At 40.1% G+C, this 19,939-nt stretch overlaps 1 protein-coding gene across 1 annotated transcript; it reads left to right on the top strand.

The window, feature by feature from the left end:
- Nucleotides 1-9,668: 9,668 nt before the first annotated feature.
- On the top strand, nucleotides 9,669-13,824 carry LOC109178529 (protein FAR1-RELATED SEQUENCE 5-like). The gene is made up of 4 exons (XM_019328163.1): nucleotides 9,669-9,744; nucleotides 9,947-10,045; nucleotides 11,480-12,302; nucleotides 12,498-13,824. The coding sequence occupies exons 1-4, from the start codon at nucleotides 9,669-9,671 to the stop codon at nucleotides 13,822-13,824; spliced, it is 2,325 nt and encodes a 774-aa protein (XP_019183708.1).
- Nucleotides 13,825-19,939: the final 6,115 nt, after the last annotated feature.

Raw genomic sequence — 19,939 nt, 5'->3', positions numbered from 1 at the left:
TTATATGTTTGGAAACATATAAAACAACCAATAGATATTATACATCTCAAATGGATACATCCACCTATATTGAACTGGACAAGCAATCTTTGCTTCAAAAGCTAAGTGGATTGGTAGATGCTCTATAGAGTCAAAGAGACTAGGAGGAAATATACGTTTAAGTTTACATAGAATGAGAGGTATGTCATTCTCAAGCTTCGTCATTTCTTCAACTGCAATTGTAGTGGAAGTAAAGTTCTTAAATAATAAACTCAACTCTGTAAGAACTTTCCAAACATTTAGCGGGAGAAACTCACGAAATGCAATTTGTATTAACCTCTACATAAACACATGACAGTCGTGATATTTCATACCAAACAGCTTCAACTTCTTCATATCTACACATCGACTCATATTAGATGCATAGCCATCAGGAAATTTGAGATTACTAACCCATTCACACAATACTTCCCTTGTCGATTTGTCAAGTGTGTAAGAAGCTTTTGGGAACTTTCCAGTCACAAGGTCTTGCTTCAGCTCAGGCCGCCGCCAATAATCATTCAGCTCTTCTCTAGATTTATATGTGTCCTTCGTTTTCCAGTAACATCCATTACTGTGTTGAACACATTATCAAACACATTTTTTTTCTATATGCATGACATCAAAATTATGTCGTACCAAGTGTGAACTCCAATACGGCAAATCCCAAAAGATACTTCGCTTCTTCCAACTGCAAGTTTTGGAAATGAATCCATTAACTTCAGCTGCATCCAATTCAGTGACCTTCTTAAGGCCTAAAGTATCAATCTATGCAAGGATATCATATCCTGACCGAACAAGCGGTGCCTTAGTTTTAACCGCTCTGTTCTTAAAGAATGTTGTCTTATTCCTGCGAAATGAATGATTGGTGGCAAAAATTTTCGATGATTGTCAAACCACGATTGGTTACCACTAGGTTTTAGGGTGACGGCATTTGACTTGTCCATGCAATATGGACAAGCTAACCTCCTGTCAGTGCTCCACCCGGATAACATCGAATATGCAGGAAAATCACTAACTGTCCACATAAGGGCAACTCGCATCTGAAAATTCTACTTCTTTGAAATATCATATGTTTGAACACTGACTTTCCATAATTGGTTTAACTCCGCAATAAGCGGTTGTAAAAAAACATCTATCTTCTCTTTTGGATTGTTTGGACCTAGAACTAATACGGTCAAGAACATATACTCCTCCTTCATACACATCCAAGGAGGCAAGTTGTACGTTGTTAGTTTCACAAGCCATGAGGAATATTGCTGTCCTGATTATCCAAATGGTTGAAAACCATTGGTGCACAGACCTAACCTGACATTTCGAATTTCAGATGCAAAGTTAGGATAAATGTCGTTAAAATGCTTCCAAGCAAGCGAGTCTGAGGGATGACGCATGATTCCATCTTCAACTGAATTTGCATGCCACTTCATATCATTTGCTGTAGCATTAGATGCATAGAACCTCTGCAGTCGAGGAACCAAAGGAAAGTAATACACTTTTTTGTATGCTACATTAGTTTTCAATCTCATCTAACCCACACTATGCGTCTTGTATAGAAAGAGACATCATGCCAGAAAAAGAAAAACTTTATTGTTATGTTTCTAAATCACTGTAACCAGTAGAAAGTTGTACTGGTTTTAGTACCAGAAATTGTCCTAGTCAAGAAGAATGTTTATTCTTGTACTGTAAGAGAAATATGGCTAGGTGTTGGGAATAAGTCAATTAGAAGAAACAACAGTAATGGGTAATGTAAAACACAGTTCCATACAAAATATGTGAAGTAGACTCGTAAATGGAGGCAAATAAACTCTAAAGCACTTGGCTAAGTAGACTCGTAGATGAAACAAATAAGAATGCACAGTTCCATACGAAACAAATTAACACAATGGTCTAAAAGTAAAAATTCAGGACAAACATAATTTATGAGATGAACACAACGTCATATGTAAGAAAGCGTCAGCGGCTCGTGGCTGATGTAAAACACAGCAGATTTACAAACAGAAAATCGACGGTAAAGTATAAACATACCGAAGTAGGCGGCAGAGAAAGCGACTACCGTAGGAGAAGTGCAGCGGCTCATGGGTGGCAGGGGAAGCGACACCGTCGGGGGTGGGCGATCAGAGGAATATCGAGGTAGCGAGCGGTAGGCATGAGAGACGCGTTAGGGGAGAGAATAGCTGATTCCAAAACGCTTAGGGTTAGTAACTTGATTAGTCAAATCTAGTGACAGTATTAACATCCGTCTCTATCTAGCGACAAATTAAAACTTTTGTCGCTAGATTCTATATAAAAAAAATAGGTTTAGGGTTTAACATCCGTCTCTATCTAGCGACGGATTAAAACTTCCGTTGCTAGATTCTATAAAAAAAAAATAGGGTTGGTATTTAACATTCTCCCGCTCGTAGCCTTTGCGACGGATTAGCGTATCTGTGGCTATATACCAACGGATAATCACATTCTTCGCAAGACTGTGTAAATGCCAAGCTATTAAAAATATTCTGATTATTTGTTTATCGACGGAACGTATGATCCGTAGCTAGGTAGCGACGAATTCACATATCTGTCGCTATGGTGTCAGCCTAATTAAAACCCACGTACAAATGTAGCGATGGATACTCATATCCATCGCTACCTAGAACCACAACTAAATGCTACTTGATACGTTAGCGACGGGTGTAAATATCCATCGCTACGCTGTCGCTATTAAAATTAATAAATAAGCCCGCGAAAAAACCGTCGCTAATCTCACTCTAGTTTTTGCGCAAAAAAATTCTCGCTAATATTAGCTATGTATTTGGCGACATCAATGTTCCGTCGCTAGTCCGTCGCTAGAAGTCTATTTAACAAAAAAGATTATATATGTCATTACGTTGTCGCTATTCCATCGCTATATTAGCAACGGAATTCGTCCGTCGCAAAAGGCGTTGCTATATTCGCATTTTTTTTGTAGTAGCTTAATTACCATTATAATTTTATCTGTGCTGACTATGCGATTCATGGATAATTTTTTTTATTATATATTTAAATAATAAAATTAAAGATAAATTATAAACAATCTTTTTTTTTTTGAAAACATAATAAACATTCTTAATATTTGAAAGTGCACATTTATTTGATTATAAGATTAGTGTAAAAGTATATCACTCATAATTGAATAATATATGACTCATTTGTTTGCAATTATCTTTAAAAAATTGATATGTAATATGATTCATGTAATTATATTATTACTAAAATAAATATTGAAAAATGGAGAAATATTTTAATTGTAATTAATTTGTAATTATTATATATAAAAATAAATCAATGACTAATGTTTAGCATATTACCATAATAATTATTAGACAATTATACTAATATATGTGCAATTGTACTTTTATACCTTAAACTAGTTTTTAACGCGTTTTGCGCGAATGAGATAATGCCCAATGATTATTTTTAAATAAGTATTTCAAAGCATATAAATGCAATATTATATAGGAGATGCATATCTTTACCAAAAAAAAAAATATATATATATATATAGGAGATGCATGTTCATGCATAGATAAATAAGCACTACAACAAAAATCACGATTCGCGACGGAAAAATTCCGTCACAAAAACACGAAATTCCGTCGCGAATGGCGTTTTGCAACGGAATTTTGCATTTTTGTGACCAAATCTATTCCGTAGTCTCCAGGCTTGTCGTATTTCATTTCGCAACGAAAATAATCCGTCGCAAGCGATGGCTATGTTAAACAACGACGAAAATTTCCGTCCCAAAGTATGTGACAGAAATTATTCCGTTGAGTCCGTCGTGCTTTTGGCAACAGAAATGTTTCCTTCTGTAGCCATTGTGTAAAAAAAATATTCCGTTGTGAAACTCATATTTTGACACCTATTACCGTCGTGAAATATAACGATAAAAATAATTGTCAGCGCGATTCTCTCGCTAACATTTTCGTTACAAATTCCATCTTCTGTCACAAAATTCCATCGCAATTCTACTAAAGTCTTTAAAAAACATATTTTGGTAATTATTATTATTTACTTAAAATTCTAATGTTTGTATTTAAAATGTTAATATGCAATTAAATTTATAAACAAAAGCTCTATTAATTAAAACCAAAATGCAATTATATTTATAAACAAAAGCTCTATTAAAACTAAAATGCAATATAATTTGTAAAGTTCATTGGTGTTCATTCAAATCAAATCATGAAGTCTACATAGTTCACAAAGTACAACTCTAAATTGGAATAGTGTTGTTCGAGCAAAAGGCAGTGATACTTATGAGGGCGTTGCAACAGAGTTCAACCTAACATTGGACAAGTTCCTCAGATTGAATCCTAATATCAACTGCAATAGCATGTTTGCTTGTTATGTATCTTGTAGAACTTGCAATTTGCATGGTTTGAGGTTGCTGTCTTACCCGTGACATTGGGAAATCTCTCAAGTTTGGTAGAGAAATTAAAACACAATGTTACAGCTGTCATGGTACCTATGTACAAGCTCAAGATAGTCAATGTACAATTTGCTAAGAAAAGATGCTGTCAAAGCATACTTGAGGGGGGTACCAATGTCTGGCTTTAAGAGGATGAACCCACCTGATTAAGTAAAGAACAGTTTCAGATTAAAGAAAATCATAAATTAGAGATGAATGTGGCTTAACTATTTGTAGTGGCTAGCATAAACTGCAAAATACCTTCTATCTTACTGAACCTTTGATTGGAAGAGCATGAACACATTAACAAGTCAGTTCTGTTAGTTGATGTGACAAAAGCATACTTAAAAGGGTAGTCTAGATCTCAGAACACATTAGCAAGTCAGTGATTCCTGTTTGCATAACAGGAGAGAATCAACAGTATTCATAACTAGATTAAATAACAAATGCACGTCTAGCATTTTATGAATAATGAATTAAATCATCAAAAATTATTATTCTTTATGAATAATGAATTAAATCATCAAAAAGTTAATTGTAATAATATTTTATGAATATTTGAATCGATATACAATTATATAAATTACAACAATGAATATTATATATTACAATTGATGAAATGTGTTGGATTTTTTTATGTTGTTTTTGTTCGAATTCGAGCAAATCATTGTCTGATTACTTGCACCGATATGAAAGTATATGTGCTGAAATATGAATCTAAATTATTAATAATCGTTTCTTTTCCATTTTTTCAAAAAAAACTTCCATATATTCATTAAATTAATAGTAAAATATCGCTCTGTAATTTTAATCTAATTTATTAATAACCGAATCTCCCCCCCCTTCCTTTTTTTTTTTTTAATGAAAAATCGTCCTTAAATTCATCATTTCATTAGATTAATAGTAAAATAACGCGTAGAAATAATTTTAGAAAATTATGACTTCTCGTATTACGGATTCTTTTCTATTTTTCCTTTTTAGTCCTAACATTATTAGTATTATGTGTTTGAGCGGAAAGTTAGAAAGGAAATTTTTGTTTTTAATAAGTATTATTACTCACTAATTGACTGATTATTATTATTTCTTAATTATTATTACTGATTATTATAGAAAAGGAAACAAAGTAGGATCACAAATTGACTGAAAATAGAAAGGAAAATATTACTGTTTATTATTGCTAAATAAGTATCACTAATTATTATTCCTTTTCTATTTAATGATTATTATTATTATTATTATTCCTTAATAAGTACTCTGTATTATTATTCATAATTGACTGATTATTATTATTCCTTAATATGTATTACTAATTATTATAGAAAAGGAAACAGAAATTACTTAATAAGAATTACTTATTATTATTCCTTTTGAGTAAATACCAGACAAGGTCCCTCGAGTTTGGTGGTTCCACCACCTTTAGTCCATAACTTCCGTAATTACCATCCGAGGTCCTCCGAGTTATGAAATGTGACCTGCTACCGTCCTTCTGTTACTTCATTCCATTTCAACCGTCCAAATTGTGGGTATATTTGTCATTTCACTCATTTGTTTCGATTGTCTCTATTCTGAGCTTTAAAATCTAGGATCCGATTTCCGGCATTGTGACGAGGCCGACGCGGAAGAGGCTTCAAAGGGTTGTTGGCGTAGTTATTAGACCGAGCCTTGCGGCGAATTCAGCTGCTATGAACGAGTTGGTGGCCCTTGAATCGAATATTACAACGGCGGGAGGGGCGTGCACGAGGAATGCTCCTGTTACCACGTCCCTGTCCCCGACTCGAGCCCTACTCATAGCAAGGATCCTTCCTTGGGTGATTTCCGCCCCCTCTTCTGGGACCTGTGCCGCTGTCTCCCCCTGACCTTGGGGCGGAGTGGCCATGGCAACTTTCAATCTCTGTGGAGGGATCATGGCGCTTTAAACCAAGATAAAGACTTGAGACTCAACAAAAGACTCGACATTATAGAACAATCATAAAGACTAGCATGCGTCTTAAGAATACGATACAAAGCATAATGGATAACTAATCTCACAAGTAGCAAATAGAGACAACAAAGGAATTCAAGACAACCAATTAGGCTCTGATACCAACTGTAACACCCCTAAATTATAAAATATTTAAAGCTTATAAAATAAAGGTGAATCTAATATTAAATCCCAAACAGAGCATAAACGAAGCATAATAGTCGGGGTGCTATACCACATCTAGGTTTGAGAACCTAGATGCAGAGGTTAAACTAACCAAACAATGCATGAACTATAATTAAAATCCATAATACAATTCAGGGCTCACAGGCCATCTAACTAATACTAAGCTAAAACCTCGAGTCCATCTAACGCGCTCCGAAGCTACTGATCTGTACTTGGAAAAACATGCGGTGTAACAACCGTCAGCGAATAATGCTGATAACCCACTCTAACGCGTTAAGTACAATATAGGTAGATATAAGAAAATCATTTTGAAACTGGAATACGTATATAACCTACAAGACTCTAATTTAAATCCAAGATCTAGACTCAAGGCACGATAATAGACTCGACAATACAGAACAATCATAAAGACTAGCATGTATCTTGGAAATAGAATACAAGGCATAATAGACAGATAAGCATTTAAATAGCAACTAGAGACAACAAAGGAATTCAAGACAATCATTCAACAAGCAATCATCAAATCACACAATCCATCTTCCAACGTTATACCAAGTTCCAACCTTGTGGCTCCCCTCCGTCCTTATATAAGTTCCAACCTGTACCTCTAGGCCACCCTTATATCGCATCCCTTATCCCTCCGGGCAATTACATGCCCCCACCGACAAATCACCTATCATCCACCAACATATCAAGATAGCGTCGCAGTGCCATTCGCATGATCCGTACCTCTAGTACCAATACCAAGGGGTCAGCGCATATAGCCCCGACATGGCAACGCATCACTTATAACCTGACCCATGCTCAACGGCAAGCTAGTCGAAGGTGGGTTTGTGCGTTTAGCACAGTAACCGCTAGGCCTGTACCTTTAGTACAATGACCGGGCACTCGTTATGCCATGAGTTACCTCTTAGCCCTAATCAATATCCTTGGCTACTAAGGTTCTTTTCTAAGATTCTTCTCTCAATTGATCTTCCTAGGCTTGTTGGTGGGGGATTTCCTTGGCTGGATTACCTGAGAGTATTTTCGAGTGAGAGAGAAGAGAGGGAAGGTTCCATCTGCTTCTTAATCCTCCATTTATATGTTTAAGGGAAACCTATTCAAGGTCTGAATAATAAGGCTCGCTTTCCTTATTCCCTATGGGCTTAAGGTTCCTAGTTCAGGTAAAGGTTCACGATTCATTGTAGACCTCCTGGATTAATTAAGAGAATTATAATTCTATTAAATCCCTTTTAATTGTTTTAATTAACAGAATTAATTTAATAATTAATTCGGAGTTGAAGGTCGTAACACGGGGTGTTACACCTGACTACTAGATGGAGAGCAAGGGTAGAAAGGACCGATCGACCACTCGATCTCCGCTATCCACCAACCCATTCTCTATAGAAATCCAAGAATATCGCACACCAAAATACATTGAATGCCCAACGATGTCCACGTTCAATGCGGCGGGCAACACTGAAGACCACTTGATCGGCTTTCGAACAGGGATGAGGATGATAGGAGCGGAAGATCCTATGTATTGCCCCACCTTCTTCTCAACACTAAGTGGGGCAGCGCAACAATGGTTCGTGTCATTACCACCCCAACCTATCAATTCTTTCGAGACCTTGCCAAAGCAGTTTTTAACGCACTTCGCTGGAAACATAAGAGGCAAAAAATACTCCATGGCCTTAACTTCTGTACAACAAGAAGAGTCAGAGACATTGGGTGAATTTCTAAAGCGATGGCAAGAACAAATGCAGATAGTAGAGGACTTGGACGATCGAACAGCCCTAACATTGTTCATGGAAGCATTAAGGTCTGGGGATCTACTCACAAATCTGCGGAGAAACAACCCCGATATCTAAGCTCAAGCCGTCCAGTGGGCCCATAAATACCAGATACAGAGGAAGCCTTGCGAGAGAAAATGAAGACGAAAGAAGAACGGCCCTGCGAAGATATAATAACACATTTGGGTGATCGACCGTCAGAAAAGAAAAACAAACCAAGTCTCGAACAAATTCATCTCTACATCTTCTCAGGTATTCCTCTGCTTTTCGAGGGTACAATGTTGGTACTGTAGAAGAAGGGATGTTTTATATACACAAAGTATACATGCGAGGACCACAAGTTACTTGGCAGATGCTATGTACGTTATTGCAGTCCTATATATTTCTTTTTGCAGTCCTAGGTATCTCACCCGTAAGGCACATAGAAGCACACATAACCCTCTAATTTTCCTATCTCTCTCTCTCTCTCTCTCTCTCTATATATATATATATATATATATATGTGTGTGTGTGTGTGTGTGTGTATATATATATGTATGTATGTATGTATGTATGTATATATATATATATATATATATATATATATATATATATATATATATGTATATATATATATATATATATATACATACATACATACATACATACATATATATACACACACACACACACACACACACACATATATATATATATACATATATATATATATATATATATATATATATATATATATATGTAGTGTCCGCTGGTCATTGATCATCCGCTGTCGCTGCTATTAGGGATGTCAATTGAACCCGCACCCGATGGGGAACCCGATTCCCCGCCCCTACGGGGACGGGGATGAGGACAGAAATAGGTGACCGGGGATGGGGATGGGGACAATTTTGAATTCCCCACCGGGGACGGAGGCGGGGATGGGGAGTACTCTCCCCGCCCCGCCCCGTCCCCGATATATATATATATATATATATATATATATATATATATATATATATATATATATATATATATATATATATATATATATATATATATATATATATAGGGTTCTTTTCTGGTGCACACCCTTGTTTTAATGTGAACTAGTGGACTGTTGTGGTGCACTGATTTGTGCGATCTGACGGTTGGAGATTTGGTGCATTGTAGTTCCCGTGCACTGCCATGTAGGGGTGCATTTCAGAGTTTGCGATAAACTAATTTTAATAAACTGTGCGTGTTTCCTGCAAACTATGCGGTCGTTCATCATTTGTGTTTTTTTTTTTGTTTTTCGGTAGCACATACCCTGGAGAGATTTGCGCGTGGAACCATGGAAAGCACCGCACCACAGACTACCGGCGACTACGGCATGCCGCCGCTGCAACCCCCTCTGGGCAATCCACCAGGTACGTCCCCCATGTTCACAGAGCAGCATGATGACAAGCAACAACCTTTTCCGGTGCACCAATACCCTATGCGCTTGCAAACCACCGACGAGCCAGAACTCTTCTTCTGATCTTGACATCCAAAAGCCAGTCAGAATTTAATGAAGTTAATTAAGCTTACATTTTGTCAAATGCTATGTTTAGAGACTTTTCACTTTTGCAGTGGTTAGATTTGCGCGTGGAACCATGGAAAGCACCACACCAGAGACTACCGGCGACTACGGCATGCCGCCGCTGCAACTCCCTCCGGGTAATCCACCAGGTACGTCCCCCATGTTCACAGAGTGCCATGCCAACCAATAACCTTTTCCGGTGCACCAATAATAGTTCAAATAGTTCGGAAAAACTTCTTCTACCTCTACTGTTGAGAACGAATTGAAATTTAATTTTTAAAGCTTTGTTGTGGAAAGAAATTCTGAATTTTCCATTTTTTTTTTTTGGAATGCTTGTTTATGCGAATTGTACTATGAGCCAAGCTCCCCTAGCCCAGTGTGTTGGATCGGATATTGATTATCTATGAACTTAAAATTTCATCACATTTAAGTTAAACGCTCAGTATTGGAATGTTCAGCTGTCTTTCTACTGAATGTTCATATCAGTTTTACAGAATGTCTATCGGGCCTCATGTAGCTATGCCAGCAATATTACCAATGGATTGCTGAAACACTTAGAATGATAGTATATGAACTGACTATTTAAATACTTGGAACATCATGTATACATCACATTGACATATTTTTCTGTTCAGGATCGGTAATTGTTGTTATACATGTTGGTAGTGTTTGATAAAGTTTATCTAATCTGTTGTTTTGAGATTATAGAGTAAATTGTCTACTTTTACTTGTTTGGTGGCTAAGATTTTAGAACACTTTTTTAACTTACTGAAGCTAGTAATCCATAACTTACATTAAGGACATTATTAGCATGATAGGGTATTTTCTCACCACTGGAATATATAGTAATCCATATCAATTATTTGATTTAATTTAGATTAGTGGCATCATTTTCTATGAAGCAATAGTGGCATCCTGTTGTATGCTTGGGTTTTCAAAAAAAAGAAATAGGCTTACTTCACTTGAATCATAATTCCAATCCGAACTCAAATGCGGATTGGTGTTTTGCTCGAAAAATCCGTGAATCTATATTTGATTATCGTGTCATAAGGAAAAAATGAATCAGAAATCTTTTTGGATTGAACGTGTTTTACTATTTTATCATATTTGATCATCGTAATTTCTACTCTACCTTCCCGGAGTTCATTCTCCGGGAACTCCATTGAAAATATTCCGTTGGATTCTTTACAATCTACTTTTTTTATTTATACGATCTCGTTTGAAATCATATCAAGACATTTCTTATTTGATATAGCTATTTGCGCAAGTATTTTACGGTTAAGAAGCAATTGGTTCTTGTACAGATCGTGTATGAATTTACTATAACTATTATCCTTTAAATTTGTGATTTTACTTAATTAAGTCATGGGGAAGTATGCATTTAATGAAAACTGTGGCGGGTAGCATGCAATGGATGTTCTGAACCTTTTGGCAGGCTGCGTATTGCTACAATTTGTCTATTTTTTGGGGATACATGTTGACTCTGTTGCTGGTTGGGTACAGTTATTATAATATAATAGCTCAAACTAACATTTTTGGTATGCATATTCGGGTGTTGATAATTCTTTTTTTTTCCCCCCCAGCTGACTGGAGGCAAGAGAGTGTGGGCACGGGTGGGTACATCAGTATACCAGTCAAATATTGGTGGCCTACCGTGGATAGTGCAATTACCCCAGCTGTCGGTTACCGTTTCAACACAATAGCAGAAGGGGTGCATTTCTATATGACCTATGCGAGAACATGTGGCTTCTCTGTGAGGCAAGGCACACTAAAGCGAGGCCGTGATGGCAAGGTTACAACACGTTATTTGTTATGCAACCGAGAAAGCGTAAAAGGTGGCGGTAGAAGCACCCCAAAACCAGTAGAGGGTGGCAGTGGTGGTCCGAGCACTCAACGTAGGAGACGAGTATCTAACAGGGTTAATTGCAACGCTCAAATTTGCATCACAAAAGACAAAGGTGCGGGCTTCATTGTCAGTATTTTTGTTCCCGAACACACCCACCGCATGTGCTCCGAGCCTTCGAAACTGTTTATGCGAATCAACAGAAAACTGGACGTGGCCCAGCAAGCGTTCCTTACGAATTGTATTAAAGTTAACGTGGGTGGGTCTAAAGGCTTCCGATTATACAAGGAATCAGTGGGGTCGTTCGCCAACGTTGGTGCAACAGAAACGGAGTTCCATAATTTCAAACGGGACCTCCAGTCATACGTTGCCGATAAGGACGGAGAGATGATCATTGCAATGTTTAACCAAAAACATGACGTTTGTGAGAACTTTTTCTTTGATTACTATCTTGATGAAGGAAACCATGTTGCGCGTCTTTTTTGGGCTGACCACACCGGGCGTCAAAATTTTTTGAGTTTCGGTGATGTGATTTCTTTTGATGCAACGTATGGTACGAATAGGTATGTCAACGTTACACCGTTCATTCTGTGCATGCTAATCATACTGAAATGTAGTAGTCACTTAATATTGTTTTTGTGAATTTTTGTATTGTTCATGTTAAGTGCACGTTGGTGACATGTTAGTGGGAATTGGGCGGCGTCCGAATCACTAAATTTGTTGCCACCATGCTAACGTGTGAACTCGTTGTATTGCAGGTACAGTTTGGTGTTCATACCTTTTACCGGAGTAGACCATCACAAACGGTGCATTACGTTTGCTGGTGGGTTGGTAACTCGAGAAGGCACTGACTCATACGTGTGGGTCCTGGAGAGATTTAAAACAGCAATGGGAAAGAGCCCCTTGTGCGTCGTAACTGATGAAGATCCGGCTATGAAGAGTGCTATTGCACGAGTACTGCCAGAGTGCCGTCATCGTTACTGCATGTGGCATATCATGACCAAAGTGAGTGAGAAGTCAGGGGCTGAACTATCAAAAGATCAGAATTTCCGTAACCAGCTTAACAACATTGTGTGGAATGAGACCATTAGCATTGATGATTTTGAAACGCAATGGCAGTCATTAATGGAGAAGTACAACTTAACGGGGCACCGATGGAGGTTTTGGATTCCTTCATATTTTTTAGATTTACCCATGAGCGGTGTTCTACGTACCACCTCGCGTTCAGAAGCGGAGAACACATGCAGTCTGGTCGAGTTCTACGTGCAATTTGAGAGCGTCCTAGAAACTCAACGGCACAGACAAAGTAAATTAAATGCTGAGAGTGAAGGGTCCTTGCCTGATTTCAAAACTCCTTTAGCATTGGAGCGACACATGGCGCAGGTATTTACCTTAACAGTGTTTCATGAGCTCCAGGTAGAGATCGAAGCTGCATGTTTTTATTGCAGTGTTGTGGGGATCCATGCATATGGTGAGTGCATCCGTTACGACATTAGAGGGGAGTACAACGTTGCCCATACTGTTGAATATACCCCGTCTTTGACTATTGCGACATGTAGCTGCAAGTTGTTTGAAAGATTGGGGTTTGTTTGCCGGCATATGTTTCTTGTGTTCAAAGATGCCGAAATGGTGAGCTTGCCATCGCGGTACATCGCAGCACGATGGTGTAAGCAAGAAGGACTAGCTAGCTGGTGTGCTCGATGTTCTGACTGCCCTCCTTTAGAAACTGTGCCTAGTCAGTTGTGGACTGAGATACACAATTGTGCCGTGATAGTTGGAAGCAATAAAGTGCGCCAAACGCGAATGCTACAGGTAATAAAAGAATTAAGAGACGAGTTTCTGGGCGATGGTATGGACGTTGACCCCCCAAAAGGAAACGGTGTTGCCATTGCAGCTTTGTGCGGTGTGGAGCCGCCGACGTCCATAATTATCAAACCGCCAGCTCAAGCAAAAAACAAAGGGACCGGCAAGCGAATTAAAAGCCAACGCGAGTTAGCTATTGAGAGGAGTGGCAAGGCTAGCAGAAAGTGCGGGGTGTGCGGCGAGTATGCACATCATAATGCCCGCAGCTGTCCGTTGAAGTGATTAGTGCGCCGAAACAGACATTACTGGTTATGATTAGATACATTGGGATTTTGGCTAATTTTATTAATTCTAGGTTTCTATCCTTTGTATTTGGTTATTAATAATGACTTTGGAGTGTTTGTCCATTTTATTAATTCATTCCTCTGGCGATTTTAGCTAATTTTATTAACTCTACGTTTATATCCTTTGTATCCAATTATTAATAATGACTTTGGAGTGCAGATGCATGTGTATCTGGTTATTAATAATGACTTTGGAGTGTTTGGAGTGTGTGTGGGGTCTGCTTTCTGTGGTACCTGAATGGTGATTGGTTAACCTTCTAAAAACTATTAATTTTTTTTTTTTTTGTGGGTGTGGGTGTTTGGCTGCCCGCATTATTACTGGTAAGTGGGGTTCTTGGATCTAAATACTCATGTTATCATTCTGTTTGCTGTTAATTTGTCCTAGGGATTCAAGGTGTTCAAATGTGGGGAAAATATATGTTGTCCTAGGGATTCTCTTGTGGTGTAAGCTTGTAATACCGATAAAAAGTTTCCAAATGCTTGTGTACCTTTGTTATAGAGTAAATATTTTAAAGCAAATTCAAGCATATACCCCTACCCAAACAAAAACAAAAGATTAAAGCATTTATGCATGCATATATTGTTGCAGTGGTAAATTTAATGTGTATTATTTGAAGCATGCAATGCATGCATTATATAAATGCCGAAAGGGGTATGGGATAATGGGATTGGAGTAAAAGTGCACTGTATTGCATGCATGTAATTTAAATACCATCATCATTAGCAAATTAGAATGGTTCTTTCTTTTGTTTCTTTTATTTCGTGTTAAATTAACTATCTAAGCTACCTACCTTTCCCTCTCATAATGCATTTATTTCAACCTCATACCCCTGGTGCTTTTCATGGTCTATGGTGATAGTAAGTTAAATTAAGTGGTGAATTTATTTCATGTGTCGCATGAAATTAGTGGTGTATTTATTTCACTGAAGTTGTACTTTACCAAATTAGTAGTGTAAAATTAAATACAATTACGAACCCTTTCATGCATTTGTGCCGGCATTTTCTAGAGATAACATTGAAGAAATTTTTATTCCAGCCTGGAAAAGTATATATACCCCATATGAAGACTAGTGCTGCGCACCAAACTAAACAAAATTAAACAGCCAATACTTTGCTCAGGCTGTGCACTAACCTAAATAGATCTAAGCAGCCACTACCTCATACCCGAGTTTTTCATTGTGGTGCTCCTCCCATTAGTTGTTCGGCCCTATGGCGGTCATACTCCACTGCCCGTGTGCGGATATCATCGATGTTGGCATTGACTGTACATAGTAAGATGTTATGCAGAAACCTCGTCCGAATATTTTCAATCACTGCGGCATCCCCCGTCCCCAACCCACAATGCCAATATCTGGGATCTTGACCAACAAAATCTTCCATATGTCTCATTGTGTATACTCCCGAGTCACCGTTGGTAGGGTTGTCTGACCACGCCAACCTCATCCTCTCGGGCTGCATGTTCCTCAACCGCAGCGCCCGCACAGTGTGCTGGTTGTTATCTAGGTATGCGGCGAGGAGGTCCCTCTGGAAACAAAAGATTAGTTCAGCAGGTGTGCGAGTATACTTAACCAATAGTATTAAGTGTTGAGGGTGCATGATGTTTACCAACTCATTTGGAGCTGCGCCGTACATCTCTGTCCCCACGCTAGTCGTCGGTGAGCTGTCTATGATGAGAAACCCATTATGCTTAAAACTTACGCACATCACGTAGAATCGTGCCTCGTGGAATACGGGGAAGAAATACTGCAAAACCCAAATAATAGTGGTTAGCCTACGATGTCCGCTATGCGTAGCCGATTGGATCGCCTATTCGGAACACGACCGGCGTCTTACCATGTCCAATGTGGCTGTCCCCACATGGTGAGTTGTTTGGAATTCAGCATCAAGACGCCGTTGAAACCACATTACCCTTTGATCCCGCCTGGCTGCAATGTTCACCACCGTCCCAATCTGCACCAATACTAGTTAGTAGATATATATAAACCCCAAGATGCTAATTGTGTTTGTTTGTGCACAGTGCGGTGCTGAATGGGTGCACTACGAAGAATATATACTCTTGTTAATTGTATATAGTGTAACATTATGTGTTGACTGTTTTGCGAAGAATGTAAATTAAATTGCATGATCCACACTACCGTCGCCGACGCTGACACAAACAATCGAGAAGGCATGTCCCGACCCCCCGGTTGCTCCCTTGCATTGAGCACCGAGCACCATGCATCTACCACTGGTTTCCCAACATCCGTCCTTGCCTTTAATGCTAAAAATTGATACCATCTGACTGTGCGCGTGGCATGGCGGAATAGAACTTCATTCCTGTATTTTTACTTTTTTTTAAAGACAAAATGACGGAGCCAACGCAGGCTTGTATATATTCGCACGTGACATCCATGCAACTTACCGATGACCGTGTGGGGAGTTGAACAGCCACATCCAAATGACATACACTGGTGGTAACGGTATGTTAGGGTACCCATTGCTGGTGCTGAAAAACATGCCAAAATGCTGGTCTGCCGCCCCAACGGTGGTCCTTGGCTGACGATCCGGGCCTGCTCTCACCCCTGGGGATACGGGCTGTGCTGTTGACCCCCCTCCCGGTTGCGCTTGCATGGATACCTGCACCTAGAAGTTAGAAAATACCATGCAAATCGCGCGTAATTCACATGGCTGTACCTATTAATAACCCCTCACCTGCTGAGTTGGCGTGTGTACAGTTGACGGCCCTAGCGTGTTGCCGTCTGCCCTCGTGGTTGCGAACTCCTGAGTCAACCCTAGACTAAATGTTGGTGCCTCAAAGTCCCCTGTGTCCCGCGTTGCAACCTGTTGTGCCTGCCTTGGTATTATCGCTCGTCTTGCTTCCTCCTCCACCCGGTCTAGCTCCATTATGAATTGCGAGTCTTGCCAAAGGTTGTCGTCTAGATGGCCAGTCGTCACAGTTTGTGGTTGAGGTGGCTGTGGGCCGGTTTGTGGTTGGGGTGGCTGTGGGCCGGTTCGTGGTTGAGGTGGCTGTGGGCCGGTTTGTGGTGTCCCTTTACGTGCCCAGCTTAATAACAGATTACCCACGTTGGCAATCCTCGGAAATTTCGGTCCTCGAAAGCTAGTGTTTGATTTTTCCTTATTGTTTCTGCAACCCGTGTGGCTATCGCTAGCAGGTCCCTAGTCATGGCTGCGAATTCTTGGTGAACCCCTACAGGCAAGCGGTTGGTTAGAAAAGAAACAATATAGCAACGTCAACTGGTGCAATAGTAAGGAAACAATATGCATACCCCGGTAGAACTTGTAGTGGTGGCGTTGTGCACTGTTTGTGTAGCCCCGTCTCCTACTCGTGCAGTAGGGTTCCTAGCACGTGCCGCCGCCGCATGTACCAGTGCATCAACCTGCAGTTAAATCAATTTTGTTACGGACACTCGTGCACATTGTATAACCTAGTGCACCAGTTTATTTTGGCATACTGTAATGGGTCTAGGAACGCGTGGGCGTTGTTCAACCCGAGTAGCTTGTGGTACTTGCCGTGCATCCCCCTATAAAATGATCCAAAGGAAAAAAAAATGAACCACACAACTCCTGTACACATAAAATTAAATAAAACTAAAATTTAAACAACCTCCTGTATAATAAGCACAGGGATACGGTAAAATAATCTGCCCGGGCACTCAAATCTGACCGGGCACATAACAGATGTGCATACTTAATAAGAAATTAGGGCTATTACAGTATGAACCAGTATTACAATGCACAAACAGGCTATTCTGCGTGGTTTGTGCACACATTTTCTATGAGCTGCCATACCGTAACCGGTCGTGGCCCTTGGCCAATCCGAGTGTCCTGCGGTTCTCTCCGTGCACTATTATTAGGCGGTGCATCCTCCTGCATGTCCTGAATTAGACATACATATATAATAGTTCCATGCGCAGAACTGTATATAAACTACTTAGCCACCACCTACATATCTAACTAGATATACACACCACAATCAAATTAAATAAACCTATTAATTTAGGCAGTACGAAACAGTATTACAATGCACAAATACACTGCTTCACACGTAATAGCACTAGGCCCGGCCCCGTGGTGAACTGGTCGTGGCGTGTGGCCAACCCGAGCGACCTGCGGTTCTCCTCGTGGACTATTATTAGGCGGTGCATCCCCCTGCAGGTCCTGAGTCAGACATACATATATAATAATGCCATGAACAGAAACTGTAGATACCTGTTTAAACACAACCTAAATATATAACTAGCTAGAAAAACTTAATAATAGATAAATCACAGCACAACACCCGCTAATAATCTTTTTTTTTTTTTTAAATACACTGGAATAACACAAAAAATGCACTAGTTTAAAGTTGCTACCTCACTACCTAGCATCTCGATTACCTTCAGTTATTGTTTTTTTTTTTTTGGCAATTAGAGTATCTTGATTATTTTGAGTAACTAGTATTCTGTTTTTTACACTATTCCCATGACCTCCACCACCCGCAAGCAATAAAAATAAATAATAGACACTGGAATAAACAAACTGCACTAGTTAAGTTGCCATACCATATCGGCACTATGCTCGGGGTGTGTGGTGATCCAGCCGTGCCCGTTGGCCACCAAGAGTGTCTTGCGGTTCTCCCCGTGGGCTATTAGGAGGCCGTGCATCCCCCTGCACACCCGCACAAGATCTGTATTATTAGATACACATATATAGAAATGGCATGTGGTAACAGACCTGAATTATTATATATACATATATAGTAATGACATGCGGTACCAAACCTGCACTACCTATCACATTAACCCCGAATACATAACACGTCGATAACATACCATAATGGGACCTGGATCGAGTCCATGCTGAGCCGACTGGAGCCCTGTGTCACCATTAGTTCCTTGCGGCATATCTCGCCAATCACGCGCCGCCGGTGCACGGAGCGGTGCATCCAGCTGACCATTCCCGAATCCCCCACCTTGAACTTCCCGTCTTTGCCGTGCTTTTAACCATTCTGGCGTCCATCCGCGCAATGCTGGTATGGTCCTGGGTACATCCCGAGCACCGACAACAACCCTGTCCACATACAACAGCTGCACGAAAATAATTGAAACATATCACTATGTATGCAAAATCTAGAACCCCCCACACACACCCCACCTTGTATGTCTACACCCCACTTACAGTTAGGAACAGCAATGGCCCCGGGTATTTCTTCACACGCGTACCAGTACGATGCATCCAACTCACATGCGTACTGGCCAACGTTCGCAGGAGGTACCCACACCAGTCCAGCTCCCTAACCCTGGCAACATCGCGGAACATGTGCACAGTCCGTTGGTTTGCATACCCATTGAGTGTGCTTGCGATCAGAGTGCTAACCACCACCACGCAAAAATGTCTCTTAAACCATACGCCGCCCCCCTTCAGTTCCAGCAGCTGCGTTGTAAGCCCCTTCACGGTGATATTACCCTCCCGTTTTTTAACTTTGCTCCTCCACGCTCGCAGGTCGGGGCATACCACCAGGCTATCACGTTCTGTTATGGGGATCGATCCATTCGGAAGTCCCAACACCGCTGCCACATCCTCTCTCGTAATGTCAATTGACCTCCGTGGCTTACATTTATCTTCATTCCCACCGGGTCGAAATTAGACAGCAACCAATGGCCGAGGTGCAGGGGTAGTTCGTTAATCCTTAACCCCACCAACCCACTCATACCCATGGCATTAACATCTTGCCGTTGCCGTGTCGTGAGCGATGAAACAAGACGAACAAGCTCCCTTGGGCTGCCGCGGGTCTTGATCTTAGGGAACAACTGGCTTTCGCGGGGCCGCCGCACCATGCTCCGGTTCTGTATCACTGAGGTCTTCAGAATCCTCCAGCGGCGTTTGAAACCCCTCGTCCATATCACTTTCGACGTCACTAGACCCCACCGGGTGGCCATCATCCCGACCTGAAACACCACAACAACGTACCACATTAGATTTGTGCATTGCAAGATCCAGTGTAGTATATTTTTTTTTGTAATATAAGCTAACCGGGTAAATGTTACGCCTATCTGTCAGTACTTAGAAACTTT

This window comes from Ipomoea nil, unplaced genomic scaffold (genome assembly GCF_001879475.1).
Source record: "Ipomoea nil cultivar Tokyo-kokei standard unplaced genomic scaffold, Asagao_1.1 scaffold0852, whole genome shotgun sequence".
NCBI classification, from domain to species: Eukaryota; Viridiplantae; Streptophyta; class Magnoliopsida; order Solanales; family Convolvulaceae; genus Ipomoea; species Ipomoea nil.
Note: the sequence above shows the minus strand (reverse complement) of the source record. Positions and strands in the feature narration are given on the sequence as shown.